General features: G+C 41.8%; 1 protein-coding gene across 2 annotated transcripts in view; it reads right to left on the bottom strand.

The window, feature by feature from the left end:
* Nucleotides 1–2,895: 2,895 nt before the first annotated feature.
* SF3B3 (splicing factor 3b subunit 3) overlaps nt 2,896–21,961 on the bottom strand; it is a 52,688-nt gene continuing 33,622 nt past the window's right edge. For both annotated transcript variants that reach the window (XM_041771826.1, XM_041771827.1), the window contains exons 12-26: nt 21,795–21,946; nt 21,345–21,500; nt 20,407–20,562; nt 19,748–19,891; nt 15,541–15,663; nt 14,665–14,819; nt 10,222–10,396; nt 8,818–9,023; nt 8,565–8,721; nt 7,460–7,585; nt 6,840–7,052; nt 6,036–6,134; nt 5,034–5,177; nt 4,091–4,195; nt 2,896–3,525 (exon numbers count right to left, since the gene is read on the bottom strand). In XM_041771826.1, the coding sequence (XP_041627760.1) occupies nt 3,385–3,525; nt 4,091–4,195; nt 5,034–5,177; nt 6,036–6,134; nt 6,840–7,052; nt 7,460–7,585; nt 8,565–8,721; nt 8,818–9,023; nt 10,222–10,396; nt 14,665–14,819; nt 15,541–15,663; nt 19,748–19,891; nt 20,407–20,562; nt 21,345–21,500; nt 21,795–21,946 (2,252 nt within the window). In that variant the 3' untranslated portion in view covers nt 2,896–3,384. The remainder of the gene's footprint in view (nt 3,526–4,090; nt 4,196–5,033; nt 5,178–6,035; nt 6,135–6,839; nt 7,053–7,459; nt 7,586–8,564; nt 8,722–8,817; nt 9,024–10,221; nt 10,397–14,664; nt 14,820–15,540; nt 15,664–19,747; nt 19,892–20,406; nt 20,563–21,344; nt 21,501–21,794; nt 21,947–21,961) is intronic.

Raw genomic sequence — 21,961 nt, 5'->3', positions numbered from 1 at the left:
ATACATCAAAAGCAAACCATCTACCATCTAAGGGAGAAAGAAAACACTGTAACGTGTACAAGGTGTGGAGGGAAGGAGACTCAGTCTATGGTTCTTCAGTGACTTCTAAAGGAAAATCCAAGACTTCACTGGCTTCCTGACCTAAGTCCCAAGTATATTAAGAGCTCAGGTTTGGCTTAATAAGCACTTACAACGTGCTAGGCATTTTGGATAAATGCTCTCATTTTAAACTCACAATTCTGTTTTATCTCCATGTTACAGGTGAGATGCCAACCTGCCTGGACAATGTCACACATCTACTCATAGAGGCAAGGCAAAGACTTGACTGAACTCAGGCTTGTGACTTCATGTCTAGCCTTGTTTATAGGTTCCCATTCCAGACTTAGTGTTTCAGAATCTTTTGGGGAAAATGCCCAGGAATCTATATTGAGTGGCTTAAGGGATGATTTTCATGATTAGGGAAACTTAAGAAAAAAATAAAACATACAAACAGAAGATACAGGGTCACTCTTTTTTGATAAATATTGGGACTCTTTAGGAACCAAGCAACACATTAAGGGACTTGCTTGCAGCTTATATGACATCTCTCCCTTTACTAAACTTACAAACCTGGGAACCAAGGCCCATAAATTTTAAATGGTTTGTCCAAATTAACTCAGCTATTATCTGGCCAAACCAGATGTTGCCTGATCCTAGCTTTCTACTATAAACACATTTTGACTATTTCACATGTGAAAGCCTTTTCTCCTTACTAGGCTATCAAGTTCAACTGAGCAGGCCCTGTGAATTTCTTACTTGCTTTTTATTAGTATAATACTCAGAATATTATTAGCTCATGATCTGCTGTCACCTACCAGTTAACCTTTTACAATACCCAACACACATTTCAGTGACAATTCCACTGAGTTTGTCATCATTTTCCCTGGGCTTTGGATAATAGAGGAATGGGAAAGAGAATCTCATAATATTGAAGCCTTTGCCCTGGCCTACCTGTAGCTCTCCAGTGGGGCAATAATCAGGTAACAAAACATTTCCCAGCTGTGGTAAAAGATCTAAAATTAAGATTTAATATTAAATGCTGTAAAACCAAAAAGGCTTCAAATGGCCTAATTGCAAGCTTCCCTCCCAACTCTGCTCTTATGAATAAGGTTCTCGGGGGGATCCCTGGGTGGCTTAGCGGTTTGACGCCTGCCTTTGGCCCAGGATGTGATCCTGGAGTCCCAGAATTGAGTCCCACATCGGGCTCCCTGCACAGAGCCTGCTTCTCTCTCTGCCTGTGTCTCTGCCTCTCTAGGTCTCTCATGAAAAAGTAAATAAAATATTAAAAAAAAAAAAAAAAAAACGAGTAAGGTTCCCTAAGCTAAACAACCCTCATTATCAAAGGACTAGACAGTTCCTGCTCCCCTCTAGGCAGCAGGTTTCATTGCATGCTGGTCTATGGATTTATTTAAACATGACAATCACAATCATATCTTCCCCCCGAAAGGAGGCACCCCACCTTCTTGGTATTATAAAACCTGTCTCCCTCTCAAAGCCCCCAGCTATTTACTGAGTTAAGTACAATCCCCACATCACCTTGCATGGCATGCAGTGTCCTCTTTCCCTTGGCTGTGATTTTGTTAATAAACTTGTTTATACCATCCAAAAAAAGACAATTCCTAATTCTATACAGAGACCAAGTTTTCCTTTCTTACATTAACCCCCAATGACAACAGGAAGAAGTACTTCAGGAAAAAACTGGGACTAAGGGACTGCTACTCAAACATCAACACCAAGTCTCCCAGACTACTACATGTTAACATCATACAATCTAACAGACTAAACGAAATGGGTTTAGGTAGGGGCCACAGAAAAAAATGAGACCCCTGAAATTAGGCCATGAAAACAATTCAAAAGTGTTATCTGCTAAATGAACCAGTGAGATAACTGAGAAAGAATGTTACCTAGGGATTCAACTCCTGGCAAAATCTGGATTTCTACTGCCGGCTCTAAAACCTAATCAAGATTAAAGACATCCACAGCTTCAGGGGCAGCATCAGTGACCCTCTCAACCCTGGAATAGGCTGCCCAGGGCCAAACGCTGTTGTCTAATCATCTCCATTCCTGATTCCAAACCAGTACTAGCCACAGAGAATCTGTTTGTGGAAGTGGCTGAGCCTACGCACAGGAATATTTTACTTTGTGAAAGACTGAGCTCACAGCAGTGAACTAAGGTCTCTCCAGGTTCAAAGAAGCTGGGGGACTGCCTGGAAGATTAAGGCTGCCTTTTCAGGTGTGGGCCAGAACATCTGACATCAGGACACTTGCAGCTGACAGGTTAATAGTGCTACCTCCTCAGACTCCAAGGCCCTCCAGAGCTTGTCTAAGATGTCCACTGCAGACAGAACTCCCCTTCTCCCACCCCCAATGGTTGGTTACCCATGAGCCTTTAAACAGGGACCACATATACTGACTGTTCCCAAGGGCAGGTTAGTATCTGGGTTCTTCTGTACTTACTGGTCTTTCCTAGGAGTCATATGGCAAACGATCACTTCAGGAGCTGTAGAAGTAAAGGGAGCATCTGTTAAGAGACCACCTAGCTGGAATGCATACCAAGACCTCAAAGTAGAAGAAAGCTAAAACAGGGGAGAAGAAATCAGCCACCACCCTCAATATCCAATGCGAAGAGGCATGGCTCACACCACATGGTTATTACAGAGCCCATGTTGCATCTGCATAGCAAAAAGAACTAGAGGAAGCCAAACCAGCACCACAGAGCTGGGAGTGGGAGGCCACAGGGTGCCAGAAGTACAAGCAAGTAGCTGGAAAAAAGAATACTCCATTCTTTCTGCTCCAACTCAGGCTCAAATCTCCCACCTAAATTCTTGCCCCCAGAAAAGACACATGGACACAAACCACCTTAAAAACTAGATTTGTATTTCGGGTTAGAGTGCAGAGTGGCAGAACTCAGGAGTTACACTATATTCCACCTGGTCCCCACCTCAGCTTAACTCCCTCCCGCCCTCCCTCCCACAAAGATAACATTGTACAAAACTATATTTACAGGAAAGCCAGTTAAAAACTAAGGGTGTATACAAAAGTAGACAAGAGAGCCAGAAATATCAATGCAGGGAAGGCAGTGGGGCTGAGGGAACATCTTATTACACACCAAAACCTGGGAGAATTGTACTATGCACTAGGCAGAAAGAAGCAGCGCAAATTTCAGTGCCAGTTTTAGGGGGAACCAGTCACTCCAGGGAAAGAGTGGATAGGAAAGACTAACTAGCGTTAATATTACAAAGTCTTAATTATCCAGCCACCCTTCCTCTGCCATTGGTTCAGAGCCAGATGGTGAGGGAAACAAAACAAAGTCTCTGACACAAGCCCCACAGGAAAAGGTAGGGCTCAGAAGGCATAGCGGGTCCGGATGTCCTCAAGCTTCTTGGACACTTCAGGTGGAGTTCGGTCCAGTTCTTCAGAGACGTTCTTCTGTTTGTTGGGCTCCATGGAGTTGAACTGCTCACAGAGGTCTCCATCTATCACATTCTAAAGACATAGAAAAGTGAAGAAGAAAGAGGTCAGATTCTCAAAGAAAATGGCATATGCTAAAGCACCTGTAAAGAAAGCTTTTATTCTCTCAGATTTGTGAACCACGGTCTTAAAACCAGGAACACTAAGTTCATCCTTAGTATCCTGTGTTCGGAATAGCAAAACTGGGTGAAGGCTTTTCTCTGGCTTGTGGTCTGCCCTGGGGGAAGAGGTCCCTAAATATCATTAGCCATTCCACTCCCACATTACTGCCTCCATCAATCCACTCCTTTGATGCTCCTTTGTTCAGGACTGTTTCTGATTTTATTTTTTTTTAAGATTTATTTATTTATTTATTCACAAGAGACACAGGCAGAGGGAGAAGCAGGCTCCACGCAGGGTCTCCAGGACTCAATCCCGGGTCTCCAGGATCACACCCTGGGCTGAAGGCGGCGCTAAACCGCTGAGCGACGGGGGCTGCCCCAACTGTTTCTGATTTTTAAGGGAGGGAGGTACACAGAAAAGACTAATTATCTGGACCAAGGGTCTCCCTTTTCAGCCCAGATTTCCAACAAAGACTTACCTTAACAGGGAAGTAATAGGAACGAAAGCTGAGGTGGTCTCGCCCACAGAGAGGGGGATGCTCAGACCGTAGGTGCATTTCCACATGCTGGAAGAAGTCATGGTCCTGGTGGAAAAAATAATGAATCTGTCACTAAAAGAAGAAAGTGACTACTAGTCTATGGTTTTCAGAAGCACAACAAACAGACAAACCATTCTTTTTTTTTTTAAATAACCATCCAAACAGATGTTAACTATCAAATTGCTCCTCTGACAACTACAGGTTTTCCTCCTACAAGATACCTAAAGCCTGAAAGAAACCCCACCTATATTTGAAGAACACAAGAGAACACTATACATATAGACTGATTTGTGAAGTCAGATTCCTGATCCCAGCTTCCTAAGCTGAAACGACAGAAACCTAATTTAGTCAGTCAGTCCTAGAGTCAATTCAAGGAGGCAGTAAATACAGTCTACATCACCCATCATTTCTAATCTGTAGGGGTGACAAAACCTGTACCATAACAGAACTAAACCAAACCCAGGGTGCCTCGGTGGCTCAGTCTATCAAGCATCCAACTCTTGACCTTCGGCTCAGGTCATGATCTCAGGGTCCTAGGATTGAGCCCCACATAGGCGGGCTCCATGCTCAGTGGAGACTCAGCTTGAGGATTCTCTCTCCCTCTCTTGCTCTGCACCTCTCCTTCCTCCCACTTGCTCCCTCTCTAAAAATAAATAAATCTTTAAAAAAGAACTGAACCAAACCCGGATACAGTATAAAAACAAATGGCTTTCCAGCAGGGGGAATCAGGATTCTTATCTTGTAGGCACTTCTGTCACCTTATAAAATTTCCAGAACATGACTAGTTGCAGGTAGGGACAAAAGATTTGCCCTCTTAGACTGATTTAGCACCAAGAATCAACCTTGTAAAAAGGCAAAGATCAAAGAGTATGGGAGATTTCACCTCATGGGATGTGAACGGGACAAGGATGCCAATTCCTCCTGACAAGGTGGTATAGACAAGTGATTCAGAGCCTCCGGGGATCAGTGTGGTCTTCTGTAATGACAGCACTGTCTCACCCACATGGTAGTTCATGATCACCTCTGCCTGTAAGTAAAAAACAGACTAGTAAACTCCCATTCTAGATTTCCAAGAGCAAGCAGTGCCTCAAATCCAAACATTACTAACATTTAAAAATACTTTACATCGGGACACCTGGGGGCTCAGCAGTTGAGTGTCTGCCTTTGGCTCAGGGCATGATCCTGGGGTCCCAGGATTGAGTCCAACATCGGGCTTCCTGCATGGAGCCTGCTTCTCTCTCTGCCTCTCTCTCTCTCTCTCTCTCTCTCATGAATAAATAAGTAAAATCTTTAAAAAAAAAATTACCTTTATAAAAAAATAAAAATATTTTAGAATGTTCTTAACATCTGAGATTAATGTCCTCACATAGCTAAAGTTAGATCATTTCTGATGAACAATTACAATGGAAAAAATTTTGTTAAATTACCAAGTTTACAAAAAAAAAATCCACAGATAATTATTAAAAAGCAGCAATCATTATTAGACTTGCTCTCTAAAATGGATCAGCTTTTAAAAATCCAGAGATGCTCTAGAAGCATATGCCTACCGGAGAAAAGAGCCCAGAACAAACCCTGAGAGAAGAACTGGCTAATATCAGAATGACTCTGCGCAAAATTTTTTCCAAGGAACTCACTATGCTCTAGTCACTACTAAGATGTCTGGAAAAATTCTATTTCTGCAGTCACAAAAATTGAATGGTGACTTGGTCATTTTACATCAAGCCCAGCAAATATGCGTCACAGGATTGATGACTGAAAGGATTTCCACACAGAGGAGAGTACCCAGTGCACTGCAGGCAGCTAAAAAATGTTCCCTCAATGTGGGTCATGGGAAATATACCCTGCAGGCTGGTACCTCTCCTTCAGGATCCTTCTGCAATCTTACCTTCTGAGAGGCCCCATTGAGCAAGCCCCGGTCCCACAGGGCTTTGTTTCCTGTGGGATCCTCATCCACTTCGTCATTGGTGTTAGGTGGGAGCCTCACCTACAAGGAAATGACACAAGTCACAGGGCTGGGTCCTGCACCTACACACCTAGATCACCAAGTAACATATTTGCCCCATATCCTTGAAAGCAAGCCTGGAACATCATCACCTTTGGCAGAGGCCTGAGCCTATCTCCTGCAACCTGGTGTCTGAGTGACAAATCAAGAAAATCAACCCATGAGCAAGAACAAAACAAAGACTATAGAACATATAAATAAGGTTAAGTCAAACTGGGCTCAGAAAGAGAAGCCAAAATGTTGGCCAAGTAAAAATAAATATTACTCATTAGCTCAAACGAAACATCCTATTAAATTATATTCCATAAGGCAGAGGAAGATGGACCAATAGGTGGTGGAGGGATGGGGGACAGGGAGTTCTAAAAGATTGGTTAAGAATGGGGCGCCAGGTTGGCTCAGTCAGTAGAGAATGCGACTCTTAATCTCAGGATTGTGAGTTCGAGCCCCACGCTGGGTGTAGATTACTGTAAGAAAAATATAAATAAATAAAACCTTTAAAAAATAAAAATAAATAAAATATTGATAAGGCTTCAAGAACACAGTTTTCTTTTTAGAGCTAGTCTTCATAGAATTAAATATACCTATTTTTACTTTCCATATTAGAGATCATAGCCCTGGGTCCTTGGCTTTACCACTGAAAGAGACCTTTCTTAGACATCAATGTAACCCATGTAAACATCAACTCACCACACAAATGTTGCCAAACTTGTCTGCCCCAGCCACAGTGTCATAGTCCAGGAGGCTAGCTGTAGTGACCCATCGTGGGTAAGTATCATCGGCAAAAATGATGAGCTGGTTCTCATTACGCTTATATCGAACCCAGATGAAACTTTCTTGGACATCAGACACAATTACCCTGTGCCCAATAGTCTGGATCCCAGAGATGTAATTGGCAATATGCTGGGAAAAACAAGGACAGCAATGGGTGTAACCTTGAGATTCACAGAACCCACAGAAAGTCCAGCTCCCCCGACTGCAATATATACATAGGGCCTACAGAATGGCAGTCAGCAATAAACTCTTAAAAGATAGAAAAAGAACTGGTTTTACTATAGTGGAAGGATATGTTCAATTCTCAAATACCCTATAGAAGCAAGCAGGACAGAAATCCAGTTCTTAGTATGAAGAAATCAAGAAACCCACCTAATTTCTATCCTTCTCAAGTCTAAAAGGCCTAATAAGGCTGGAATTGGGAAAATACAAGATCCTACTAAAGACACATGATTTTAAGTTACTGTCCACAGTTCTGTCAATGTTTCCTCCTGTCTCCCTAGCTAGATCTGAAGTCCTGTAACCAGCATATTTACCTTGTTCTCACATTTTCGGAGTAATTTCTTCTTCCCCAGGTCATAAACTCGCAGAAGCTTCCCCACACCAATCAATACTCTCCCTTGGAATGGGGCAATGGCAGCAGGGACCTCTTCCACTGGAGTCTGTGAGAAAAAAAAAGCAGGTAATGTAGCTATTAGGACACCAGCCATAGCTAGCCCCACCCTCTCAACCAAAAATGTTTTTACAAGAGACAGTGAATGATCACCTTTGGCTCATCAGAGAAATAAACCACACATACAACAGTCTCTAGGAAATGGGGTGGTTGCATAAACAGGTCCCACACACTGCAAATCACTCAGCAAATGATCAATGCCACAAGTCAAAGGAGCCTAATGAATGTGGTCTTAGAGCCTGTGTTAATTCAACTGGTGCCACTAACAGTGAAGCCTCAATATCAAAAAAGTGACTGCTGGTTGTGGAGGGATGGGAAAGGAGTGACAAGTGAGTTCTTAGTTTTAAGGGAGATACAATGAGTTTAACACAAAAAAAGTCCACAAGTAGTTAGTTTCTAGGGGACACTCCCCTGTGCTTCAAAGGGCTAGAGGAACTACATGCATTTGTTGTCCATGTGGAAGAACAGGAAATTTTTTCCCTTATTTTTAAAACTGTGATAAAATACACATAAAATTTTCCATTTTCCAATTTTAAGTATACAATTTAATAACATCAAACATTTTCAGTGTTGTGCAACCACCACCATCATCCCCAGAACTTTATTTTTCCAAAGGGAAACTATCCATTAAAGGCATTTCTCCAGAGATTATTAATTATTTAGATCTACTAGATTTTGGTCACAAATTGCTGTCTGCTTAGTAAAAGCAATAAACAAGGGGCCAATTCGGTGTGTATCTAAGTCATCATTGTGGATGGTTAGAACACAGGCTTCCTGTGGAACTCCAGGCAGTGGAGCTTCACTGGAGCATGAAAGCCAGAGCGTTTCCTGTGTCCCACCAAGAGACGGAACATAATCAATGAGCTGGCTCCCAAAATGGTCACCAAAAGACCTGACCCACAACTTAAGCAAAAGGGGGAGAGTTCAGTTGGACCAGAGACACAGGAGTACCACTGGCTGGTTCCTACCTTGTGCAAAAACTCCAGTTTTTCCCCATTGTTCACGAGCTTGTAGGTATAGACAAAGCCCCCTGCCACAGACCTGGGGTTGAGGATCAGGTCTTTGGCCACGCCCACCAAGACATACCAATCATCACCAGTGTTAGAGAACCTACACACAGCCACACTGCAAAAAGAGAAAGAAGCAGGAGTCAGGCATTAGTTATAATATAAAGTATTCTCATTCCAGCTCCCAAAACCTTGGACATCCTGTGCTCCTTACCTAAAAGCAGCCTCATTCTGTTCTAGCTGGACAAGGTCCAGCGTGTTCCCTTGAATAGGATTCATCACTCGGATCACAGAAGCCCACTGCCCATTGCCAGCCTTAGGAGCTCCAAAAATGGACTCAGGGAGGTTTTCATTGAGGAACGCTGCTGCCATTTCAGCAGCAAGCTCCCGCTCATCTTCTCCCGCTGCTTCTACCATTTCCTAAAATCAATCAATCAACCAATCAATCACAAAAACACAAAACAAACACACAAAACAGGGAAGATGGGACACTTGGGTGGCTCAGCGGCTGAGGGTCTGCCTTGGGCTCAGGATGTGATCCCGGGGTCCAAGATTCAAGTCCTGCATCAGGCTCCCTGAGAGGAGCCTGCATCTCCCTCTGCCTATATCTCTGCCTCTCTCTCTGTATCTCTCACGAATAAATAAATAAAACCTTAAAAAAAAAAAAAAAAAAAGGAAGAGTCGGTATATTCAGAGGTCGGTAGTGGGTGAGAAGTGGACAAGTATACAACACCTCCAGGGGGAATTCATACCATGTAAGTAGCCAAGTCTGTAGGCCAAAAACAAATCTCCTATAAAGTAAAGATTAAAGGGAGAGGTATACAGATAAGGGGAAGAGGGAAAACCACGAAAGGGGAAACCAGGTACTTCATTTTTTAACACCCAAAAAAACCCTAACATCAACTACGGCAAATACCTGAAAAGTGGTCTGAGATACATAAAATGAAAACACCATTTTTCTACCTATCCCATCTGATTTCCCTTGCTACAAATCCTTGTCTCATCTCTCCAGGCCAGACACAGCTTTACATGGTTGGAGCTATTTGTTTTTTTGCTAGGAGATGATTTCTGGAAAGAACTAGTGTTACGGAGAAAATGAAATCTGTCTCCTTTGGGCCTGAATCCAGGAAACACATACATAAACTGTTTGGGAAGCTCAAGGACTGAAGAACTCTGTTTCAAAAGGAAAGCTGAATACTGAATAAACCAGGTCAGTGTATTAGTCCTGAGTCACAACATAATCTCTAAAAACAAGGATTCAGGCAAAGGGGTCTGCTTAAAGGACCTGACAAAAGCCTGGGTCTTTTTTTTTTTTTAACATTTTATTTATTCATGAGAGAGAGAGAGAGAGAGAGAGAGAGAGAGAGAGAGAGAGAAGGCAGAGACAGAAACAGGTTCCTCACAGGGAGCCTGATGTGGGACTCGATCACCAGACCCCGAGATCACACTCTGAGCAAAGGCAAAACGCTCAACCTCTGAGTCACCCAGGCATCCCAGCCTGGGTCTTTTTTAATCTAACAGAGAATATAATCAACAATTACACGAGTTTAAACTTTTCAACAAAATTTCACATGAATGCTTTTTAGCTGAACCTTGAAGGTCAGTCTCATTACATTACCTCTGCCATCTGCTGCTTCCTCTGAGCCTTTGTCGCTTCAGTATAGGCATTGTGGTCTGTCTCAATTATGATAAGGTTGTTGCTCTCAGGGTGAATGACAAATTTCCTGGGTGTGTACTGCAGTGGAAAGGCTACTTGATTGAAGACAGCACCTAGCTTCTCCAACGCTAAAATCCTATTGTGAAAAAGGCAGGGAATTAATAGATCACTCAGGGTCTAGAAACTCAGGTAAAAGTATAAAACCAGTCACACAAATGCATCAATCTCTAAAGCTCTCATGTTAGCATAAATTAACATCAAATACCAGCCTTCTAACCTAGAAGATTCTGCACAGGAAACAAGGAAATCCTAGAAGGGCCTTCTACTTCAGCAACAGCAATTCTGGTTTTCTTTTCCTTTTCCTTTTTTTTTTTCAATTCTGGTTTTCACTAGTGAAATTTTTTTTGTCACTCCAGTGATAACACGACAGTAAAGAGTTAAAATTTCCTCTTATTACTGACAAACTCTGAAAAAAAGAACATCAATTCCAAATTCATTCTAAATTACTGAAACTGCCTCAACATGTAGTATTTGTGCTGTGTTTCCTAAAATAAAGTGGGTGCTCTCCTGAACAAAAATCACCTAAAACAGGAAAACGGCAACCATACAAAAAGAGATGGTGAGTAGGGGACCTACAACCTTTGTCAAATGAGACCAAGAGATGTGCCTAAGCCAAACTATGTCCAAAATAAGCAGAACCTAAGTACTCTTAAAAATATAGTCACTTGGGGCACCTGGGTGGCTCAGTCTATCGAGCATCCAACTCTTAATTCTGGCTCTGGTCATGATCTCGGGTTCCTGGGATGAAGCCCTGCAATGGGCTCTGTATACTCCATGCTCAGCAGGACGTCTGCTTGGGGATTTCTCTCCCTCTCCCTCTGCTAGCGCATGAATGTGCGTTCTCTTTCCCTCTCTAGAAAGAATAAATCTTTTTCTTTTTTTTTCAAAAAAAGATTTTATTTATTTATTCATGAGAGACACACACAGAGAGAAGCAGACTCCACACAAGGAGCCAGATGTGAGACTTGATCCCCGGACTGGGATCATGCCCTGAGCCAAAGGCAGATGCTCAACTGCTGAGCCACCCAGGAGTCCCAGAATGAATAAATCTTTACACACACACACAGTCACTTGATCTCTAACAAGGGATTTTTATTTCTAGTTTAAATATTATCTCCAGATTGCATACAATCTGACAGTGACTTTAAAAAAAACAATGGAAGGCAGAAGAAAACCATTTCAAAGTGTTCAAAGAAAAAACAGCCAATTTAGAATCATAACAAAGAGTATAATATTAAAAACACTATTTCCTGATACACTATGGTTAACAGTATTCTGACTTCCAGGGATATCCAAAATATTCTCCAAGTAATTAGCATATTCCTCTATTTGGAGAAAAACAATAAATCAAGTATTTTACAAACATCTGAATAATGAAACTAAGTGTTTAGGCATCAAAAGTTGTCATTCTGCAAGAAAAAAATAAGTATCACATAAAACCAAAATGAAAACCACTGATGCTTCAGTTTTGATTCTTCTTGGTCTAACCCACACACTAATCTGTTTTATAAAGGCACCCTACCACCACAACAGGCAAATTCTAAGGATAGAGAACACCTGCTCTCAGGGAGACACACAACACAAGAGGGAGCACAGATACTCCCATGTTGTATTACTCCTGAGAAAATATGAGACTAGCCAGTGTTTGTCCAAGCAGAACTTATGCCGCAGGTGATACCCAACAGGACTTCAGGCAGTTTTCAGATGGACTTTAAAAAATATAATTCTTTAGGGGAACCTGCATAGCTCACTTGGTTATGCATGTGCATTCAGCTCAGGTCACAATCTATAAAGGTCCTGAGATCAATCAAGTGTGCATTAAGACTTCCTGCTCAGTGAGGAGTCCGCTTCTCTCCTCTCTCCTCCTGCTCATTCTCTCTCTCTCATATAAATAAAAATCTTTAAAAAAAAATTTTCAGGGGATCCCTGGGTGGCTCAGCCGTTTGGCACCTGCCTTTGGTCTAGGGCGCGATCCTGGAGTCCTGAGATCGAGTCCTGCATCGGGAGCCCGGCATGCAGCCTGCTTCTCCCTCTGCCTGTGTCTCTGCCTCTCTCTTTCTCTCTCTATCATGAATAAATAAATCTTTAAAAAAATTTTTTTTTCAATATAATTCTTTAAAAAAATACTTCGCCTTTATGTGTTAAAGGACATCATCAAGAAAGTGAAAAGATGGGATGCCTGGGTGGCTCAGCAGTTTAGCGCCTGACTTTGGGACAGGGCGCAATCCTGGATTCCCGGGATTGAGCCCCACATCGGGCTCCCTGCATGGAGCCTGCTTCTCCCTCTGCCTGTGTCTCTGCATCTCTCTCTTTGTGTCTCTCAGGAATAAAATCTTAAAAAAAAAAAAAAAGTGAAAAGACAATCTACAGAATGGAAGAAAATATCTGCAAATCTTTTCTGATAAGGGAGTTACAGCTAGAATAAAGAACTCTTACAATTCAGTAACAAAACAAAAAATAATCCAGTTTAAAAAAGGGGCAAAGGACCTCAACAGACATTACTCCAAAGAAAAATACCAAGTAAGTACATGAAAAAGAAGCTCATCATTAAGCATCAAAGAAATGCTAATCTACACTACAAGGAGATACCACTTCACACTTACTGGGATGGTTGGAATAAAAATTAAAAAAAAAAAAAAATCAAATAAATTCATGTAGATGAGGATGTGAAAAAACTAAAACTCTCATACCTTGCTGGTGGGAAAGCAAAACAGTGCAGCCCTTTTGGAAAGCAGTCTGGCAATTCCTCAAAAGGTTAAATACAGAGTTACAACATGACCCCACCATTCTACTCTTTCAGGTACATAACCAAATAAAAATAAAAATATATGCCCCCACAAAAATTTATGCATGAATATCCACAGCAGCACTATTCATAAATAGTCAAAAATAGAAGTGACTAGTTCTGACAACAAGTACTCTAAATGCTGGTGTTCCTAAGAGTTCTGCTGTTAGACCTTCCCTGAAGATTCTTGTTCTAGGGAGGAAATGATCTACTGCTACAAAAGTCTGAAAAATCTGTGGGAGGGCAGCCCTGGTGGCCCAGCAGTTTAGCGCCGCCTTTGACCCAGAGCACGGTCCTGGAGACCCAGGATCAAGTCCCACGTCGGGCTCCTTGGATGAAGCCTGCTTCTTTCTCTGCCTGCGTCTCTGCCTCTGCCTCTCTCTCTCTCTCCCTCTCTCTGTGACTCTCATGAATAAATAAATAAAATCTTAAAAAAAAATTTGTGGGAGTGTCCACATTTATAGGAATTGAGAAGAGAAGGAGTACCCAGTTAATAAGACAATGAAAATGTCGATGAATGAGGCTAGGCCTTGACCTGCAGAGATGTGTGTGGGAAGCATGCTAGGGACAGGTACAGAGATAAAAAAAAACAACAGGGGAGAGTGATTCTGCTGGAGTAGAAGGTACATAAAGGTGTGAAGGTGAGAGGGTGGAAGGGTGAGAGAGAGAGAGAAAACAATGACTGAAAAGATCCTGAAAGTTGCTGCAAAGAAAACTGGGAGTTCACTTAGTAATTTATCCATATATCAAGAGGTTCTAGTTCCTTTTGATAGAGTTCCTCTTATGAAGAGCCAACAGTTACAACCAAGACATGAACATTAAGTGGCATTAAAATGTTAAAAAAGGGACGCCTGAGTGGCTAAGCGGTTGAGCATCTGCCTCCAGTTCAGGGCATGATCCCGGAGTTCCGGGATCGAGTTCTGCATCAGGCTCCCTGCAAGGAGGCTGCTTCTCCCTCTATCTGCCTCTGCCTCTCTGTGTCTCTCGTGAATAAATAAAATCGTAAAAAAAAAAAAAAAAAGATTAAAAAACAAAACTCAAAACTTGACAGTCACACTACACAGCTTATTTTTTAAAATGAATAGACATCTCGTAAGATGATAATGCTCACTCCAACATAACCAGCATAAAAGTCTGTCAACTTGTAAAAGGCCTAAATAATTCATATTGAGGTTAAAATTCGAAGCCGTAACAATGCAAATGACAAGACTGAAAGAGAAAAAGTTATCAGTGATCTAATGCCTGCCTACTCTAAAACTAATCCAATGGCAATGCCCTGGAAAACAAGATGCTTAAATCTCAAGCAAACTCAACTGCACTACTGAGTATATTAAAACTTGGCCCTGAAAATTTAAACAGAAGCTAAAACCCCAAACACCGAAACTTGGCTAGCAGGTACTTAATATCCTGAGTCAGTTGCAACATCTTAGTCCCATGGTAAAGAGTTGGCTCTCTGCCATCACTTCATAACTTCTTCCAATACTCTGGCAGAACCACAATCCTAACCACTAGGTTAGGCAGAAAGGCTTTCCACTAGCCTTGAACCGTGGGACTCTCACCTCAGGGTATTGGTGGAGATAGCCACAATCCCCTCAGGACACTGTTCAGAAGCGAAGCCAGATGCAAACTCGAGAGTCTCATAAGACAAGGGGGTGAGATGGAAACGAGACTGGTAGGAATAGCTCAACCATGAGCGGCTTGACATGGCCAACACCTGAGGAAAGAAAAATACTCCAATAAGCTTGGGAAAGCACAAACATGGAAATTAAGCAAACAGCCTATCTGCAAATTTCCATCTGCAGAATAACCCAATGTATTTCCGAAACCTAAAAGGCTATCTTAAGAAAAAAGCAGAAAAGAAAGAGAGAGAGGAAAAAAAAAAGAGGACTGGAGAAAAGGCAGTATGGCTTAGTATTTGCTAAGCATGGGCTAGTAGCTGTATGACCTAATCACTCAAACTCTCTAAACCTCAATTTCCATGTGTAAAATGGGAATAGTATCACAAGGCTGGATAGTTGTAAGAATTACATGCAGTAACAAGTAAGGATCCAGCAAAGCCCCAAGCAACAATAACATAGCTACAAAGGACACAATGCTTCCCAACTTCTTTCACATTACATAGTGAACCCTGGTATAAGGTATTGATATAAGTAAGGTTGCTCATGGGTGATGGGCTTCTCAGTCAGCTCCATCTGCCCAGCCTGAAAAGTGAACAGATTGCTAACCTATCCCACCCATAACCAAAGCATAGCTCAGTACCATGGAAAGCTCTGGATTAAGGGTCCCAAGACTTCCCACAGGAAAGCTAAAAGAGAGCTAATATCAAACTAACTATATATGGCTGCACTAATGAAGCAAAGCTTATGCCAAAAGAACTTTTCTCAGTTGATGCCACTAATGTCAAAACATGCTGCCCAGCCTCTTTCATTACTTACTGCCTCTTGGCCTTGCATCCGGACGCGAAAGAGTTTCACAGGACGAGACCCCAGGTACCTAGTGCGGGTGTCAGAGAGGTCCCCAGTGACAGGGTCCAGGACAGTTCTCAGCAGCACACCATTCTAATAAAAAGAAAAGGAGTAGGTGAAGCCTATCCCTAATGGAAGCTCCTCTGGCTACTTCACAGAATACATAAGTTCAGAACGGGTGGAAGAAAATGACTTGGTAGTTTAAAGAATATCCTAATAATCAGCGAGCCACTCATTCACTCTCTCACTAAACCACTCAGTCACTTAAGTAGTTAGTGAGCATTTACTAAGTAAAAAGGACTTATTTTTCACTATACGTCCTTTATTTTTTAATTTTTTATTTTTTTATTTTCATTTTTTTTAAAGATTTTATTTATTCATGAGAGACGCAGAGAGAGAGAGAGAGAGAGAGAGAGAGAGAGAGAGAGAGAAGCAGAGACACAGGCAGAGGGAGAAACAGGATCCATGCAAGAAGCCTGACATGGGACTCAATCCTGGGTCTCCAGGATCATACCCTGGGCTATAGGAGACGCTAAACTGCTCTGCCACTGGGGCTGCCCTATTTTTTATTTTTAAAAGATTTTATTTATTTATTTATGAGAGAGACAGAGAAAAAGGCAGAGACAAAGACAGAGAAGAAGCAGGCTCCATGCAGGGAACCTGTTGTGGGACCTGATACCAGGATCATTCCAGGATCATGTCCTGAGCCGAAGGCAGACACTCAACCACTGAGCCATCCAGGCATTCCCACTATACATCCTTTAAAATTCTTTCTACCATGTATGTTACTCCTCTTTATAATTTTATTTTATTTTTAAAATATTTTATTTATTCATGAAAAACACACAGAGGCAGAGGCAGAGGGATAAGCAAGTTCCACGCAGGGAGCCCGAGTGGGACTCAATCTCAGAACCCGGGGATCATGTCCTAAGGCAGAGGCAGGCACTCAACCAATGAGCCACCCAGGCGTCCCTCTTCTTTATATAATTTTAAATTTTAAGATACATGCATAGTAAAGGAGTGCCTGGGTGGTTCGGCAGTTAAACATCCAACTCTTAGTTCTGGTTCAGGTCATGATCTCATGGGTCGTGGGATTGAGCCCCACCATCAGGCTCTGTGCTCAGTGGGGAGCCTCATGCCTCATTAAGATTCTTTCCCTCTGCCCCTCCCCTGACTTGTGTGTACGCACTAAAATAAATAAATAAGTCTTTAAAAAAAAAGGATACATGCATACTTAAAATAACGAGGCCTATTGTGATCTCTACATGCCATTTCTCAGAAGGCTTTTTTTTTTTTTTTTTAAGATTTTATTTATTTATGAAAGACAGAGAGAGAGAGAGGCAGAGACACAGGCACAGGGAGAAGCAGGCTCCATGTAGGAAGCCTGATGTGGAACTCGATCTCGGGACTCCGGGATCACGCCCTGAGCCAAAGACAGACAGACCCTCAACCACTGAGCCACCCAGGTGTCCCTCTCTTAAGACTCTTAAGAGAAACAGCTAATTCAGTTCTAGGGCAAGAATATTCCAGATATACATAGGGGCACTCTACCGTACCATAAGGAGGGAAGCACCCAAAGATAATGGCATCATGTTAAAAGGACAAAAAAGCTAACTTCAAAAGGGACCTCCAACTCCCACCCATCTAAAATGAGGCAATTTAGCATCCAAAAATGAGAAAAGACCATAATAGTTTAAAGCATAAATATATAAAAATCTGCAATTTTATGTTATTAAAAAAAAAAAAGAGAGAGAGAGAGAGAGAGAGAAATAGATTTCTTGAGCCCCCACTGGAGATTGCTACGGCACCAACTCTTTACTGTGAAAATAAGATGAACAAGGGGAAAAACAAAGTATTTATCCTTTCCCTATATGAACTATACTTTGGGATAAGCAAATTTTGTCTTCAGAGACAAGTTCCAGCTAAAGAAATGAAGATGAAACAGAAAATCAGGGCAGCCGGGTGGCTCAGTGGTTTAGCACTGCCTTCAGCCCAAGGCCTGATCCTGAAGACCGGGGATCAAGTCCCGAGTCAGGCTCCCTGGATGGAGCCTGCGTCTCTGCCTCTGCCTCTCTCTCTCTCTCTCGCTCGCTCATAAATAAAAGCTTTAAAAAAAAAAAGAAACAGAAAATCGTCATTTCCCAATCCCTAATGACATAATGAATCTAGGCAATGGGCATCGACAGCTGCTGCTAGGTAAAAGGTTGACAGGGAGCAAATAATTTAAAATACATACAAACATCCTAACACCATTACAAGTAGGATAGCCAGACATTACATGCCTCCTGATATAATAGAAAGTAAAGAGTGCCACTTATAAAACATTGGGCCCCCCAAAAAATACTAAATCTGGGGCAGCCTGGGTGGCTCAGCGGTTAAATGCCACCTTCAGCCCAGGGTGTGATCCTGGGGGCCCGGGATCGAGTCCCACGTCAGACTCCCTGCATGGAGCCTGCTTCTCCCTCTGCCTGTCTCTGTCTCTGCCTCTCTCTCTCTCTCTCATGAATAAATACAAAATATTTTTAAAAAAAGACTTTGTTCAAAAAGAGAGAACATGAAGTATGTTAATTTTTATAGTGATTACAAATTGAAATGACATTTAAAATATACTGGGTTAAAGAAAACATTAAGATTAACCTCATCTGTTCCCTTTTTGTGGCTACTTGAGTATTTAAATTACACATGTGACTTGCATTATATTTTTAATGAATAGCATGGTCTAGACTCACCCAATAGTTTACAAGAAATAGAGGATAGATAAACATCAAACACACAAGGAAGGACTCTGCCAAAGCCAGCAGGTAGAAATTCAAGAAAATGATCTAGTTTCTTTAAAAAAAAAAAAATAATGGAGTAGAATTTATTAAAAGAAACATAAAGGGATAGATCACACAGATGCAAACTACAGATAGCTTTATGCAGATCCTAAGTAGAACTAAAGACAAAAACATTTCTGGAAAAACAAAAACGAAACAAGAAAAACCAGAACACAAACAGGTATCAGATATTAAAGAACTGTTAAGTTGTATTAGGCATGATAATAAAATTGAAGCCTAAAAAGAAAACCCATAAATCTGGTAGAGCTACATTCTCAAGATTTATCGATGAAATGATAAATCACCTTGGATTTGCTTTAACATATCCCAGAAGAAAGAAAAAACAAAGAATAGATAAAACAAGAACAGTAGAATGTTGGTTAACTATTAAAACGAGTGATGGAGGGCAGCCTGTGTGGCTCGGCGGTTTGGTGCTGCCTTCGGCCCGGTGCCTGATCCTGGAGACCCAGGATCGAGTCCCACATCGGGCTCCCTGCAGGGAGCCTGCTTCTCCCTCCGCCTGTGTCTCCGCTTTCTCTGTGGGTCTCTCATAAATAAGAAATAAAATCCTTAAAAAATAAAAATATAATAAAAAAATAAAACAAGTGATGGGTACATGTTACATTAGTCTAACTCCTGTGCATGTTTGAGAAATTTCTCAATTAGGAAGTAATTGAGAAATAGCAAGACATAGCAGGGCTAGATTATTTACCCAGGGAGCTGAACAAATAATCGTTAAGGAAAAAGAAAAGTGTATCATCAAAAACACTGACACTCTGCTATCCTTAGGTTGCTGCTTTTCATGCTCTGAAAAGCCCCAATGCTTTGACAACAGTAAACACCTAGGGGTCCTTTATTACTAATGGAGTCCGTTATAAAACAAAAGGTATTAGTTTCCAAAAGCTGCATATTGTGAAAACTGCAAATGACACTTCAGACTCCCTCTAGTTCTGACCCAAAGCAGTAATCACATTTATATCAAAGACTCTTTCTGAAAGTATCTTTTCCTAGGCCTGACCTTTCTGATTAGTACTGAGAGAAAAGGAACACACAGCAGCACCATTCATTTTTCATAAGGTGGTAAACTGAACAGGCTCAGCAAATGCCCATATTGAACAAGGACTGCATAAAAGGTAAAGAAGACCTGACATCAACAATGCTCATCTGCCTTCAGCTCAGGTTGTGATCCCAGCGTCCTGAGATCGAGTCTCCCATCGGGCTCCCAGGAAGGAGCCTGCTTCTCCCTCAGCCTATGTCTCTGCCTCTCTCTGTGTATCTCTCATGAATGAAGAAGTAAAAAAAAAATTTTAAATAAAAAACAAAACAAAACAAAACAACAATGTGAGCCTTGGATCTCTTACCTGCAACCCAATATTCAGGTATAGGAAGCCAATAGAGCCCCTCTCACCCAGTTCATCTTGCTTCTCAGTCCCACCCATTTCCACAATACACAAGGACTCAGGCTGGGCTGGGAGAGCCTGCATGCTCAGGGGCTGCAAACAGTCCTAAGGAGGAAAGAGAAAAGAATAAAACATGGGAAATGACCAATTTTGGAAAAATCTAATTTGAGGACTGAAGAAACAACTTTCTTGTGGATAGGGAAATCTTATAGAGTGAGTTCTAAATGGGTTACTACTAGTTAAACCAAACGTTAGAATAAGCTCTAGAAAGAACCATGCTTTCCTTTCCATAAAAGTGGATAATGGTAAATGTAAATAAGCAAAGGGCACTTATTCTTATCTAAGGTCCAAAGCCAGTCTGATTCCTTTTCTGCAAAGTCTTTGGGTTTTGTTTAACTATAAAAGGGAGTCAAGGCTTAAGGTAAGGAAGCACTTAGTAGTCTGGGATCAGGATCTTTAAAGTACTGCAGAAGACTCCTGAGGTGTGCTGCTATGATAATCATAAGTGGCAGATGCTGATTTCAGGGGCTAACCTAGCTGATCCCAGAAATGCCCATCAGGAATGGGCCAGCAGCTCAGATTCCAATGAGAAGATCCTTGAAGTCCAGGGTAACACTCACTGAGGGGTCCAGAGAGATGATTCTGACAGTATTGTCCACCAGCCCCACAGCCAGGAAGCGAGACCGTTGTTCTCCAGGAGGCACATTGGCCAGACTCATGCACACCACGTCTGCTGACATCTCCTTCCGCTCTGTGTACTCATTCAGCTGTCCTGACTACATAAATGAAACAAAGAGAGGTGACAAACCACTCCAACTTGCCCCTAAACCCTGGGCCTAGAAAAGGAAGAGGTACTGTTAAATTCCTTTTTGCTTCCTCTCACTCCTCTTATTATAATCAATGACCAAGCATTTCTCTACTTAAGATCCCAAGACTGAACTCTACAGGCTAACAGCAAGCAAAATTACTGACAAAACACTCAAGGGACAACACAGTATCTTTGTCTTTGACAAATATAATATGCTTGCTACAAATTTCCTAAAACAAATAGAAATAGAGAAAACTGCTTATCTGTTCATGAGAATACTTTTTGGTGAAAGAGAATTCAAATATGGAACTTAAAAGACAAAGAAATCTCAATCAGAGGTACAGTTAGACTACCAGGTTAGCCACAGCCAGAAACTTCCCGAGACTGATAATTAAATATATCCAGCATCCTTCCATACAGAAAAACAAAAGCAAAAGCAAATATCTGAAATGGCTTCAGATTACAAAAACTGAATAAAACCCATGGCCAATATTTGGTGGAAAAGTAGAGTGTGAAGGGCAAAAAAACAAGTACTTCACTACTAAGATGGGATTTCATAACTCCAGTTAGAATTACGACAGGAACTTACCCTTCCCATCCCATATCCACCCCCAAATAGCTGGACTGCCTTACATATACTTTCCCTCCTCAATTCTTTTTGTGAATATCATCTAAATACCAAACTACAACTCTCATGTTTACCTCTGAACCCGAACACTAAGTCTCACAATGAATGATAAAATAACATACAGGATCCATCTCAAAATAGACCAGCTCTCCTCCTGTCAGGGCGATCACCACTTGTCGCTGGTTCACTGCACATTTTACAATCGTTTTCTTTCCAGGAGTCTTCCACTCATTGACTCGCTTGTCTGCTCGTATATGTCGAATGCCATCAGGATATACCTAGTAAGTGACGAGAAGGAAACTGGACTTTACCAATGTGACTCATTGCTCAGCATGACCCCCTCACCTCTCAGACTGGTCACTCTTGTCAGAGTGGAGCCAGTGCATTTGAGTTGCCCCCTGTGAGTCAATGACAAAGAAGAGTTATCAGGACCCAGACAGGTCAACTTAGAACAAGTTCACATTTGCAATGTCCACTTCAAGAGTTTGAAGCTCATTAATGTGAGCACAGGAGCCAACACCAAAATGAAAGGACAAAGAAAGGTGATTAAGTAACTTTCTGGGAATCCTCACCTGCACCAAGGCATCATCTCCTAGCAATGAGCAGGACAAGGTTGGGGTGGTGCCCAAGAACCCAGAGTCAGTCACTTCTTCCACAGTCTCTCCGATTGACAACACAAGTGTGGCATTCACGAAAGACACAATGATGTAGGCATCAAACTCATCTGCAAAAGGAAAAA

This window comes from Vulpes lagopus, chromosome 10 (genome assembly GCF_018345385.1).
Source record: "Vulpes lagopus strain Blue_001 chromosome 10, ASM1834538v1, whole genome shotgun sequence".
NCBI classification, from domain to species: domain Eukaryota; kingdom Metazoa; phylum Chordata; class Mammalia; order Carnivora; family Canidae; genus Vulpes; species Vulpes lagopus.
Note: the sequence above shows the minus strand (reverse complement) of the source record. Positions and strands in the feature narration are given on the sequence as shown.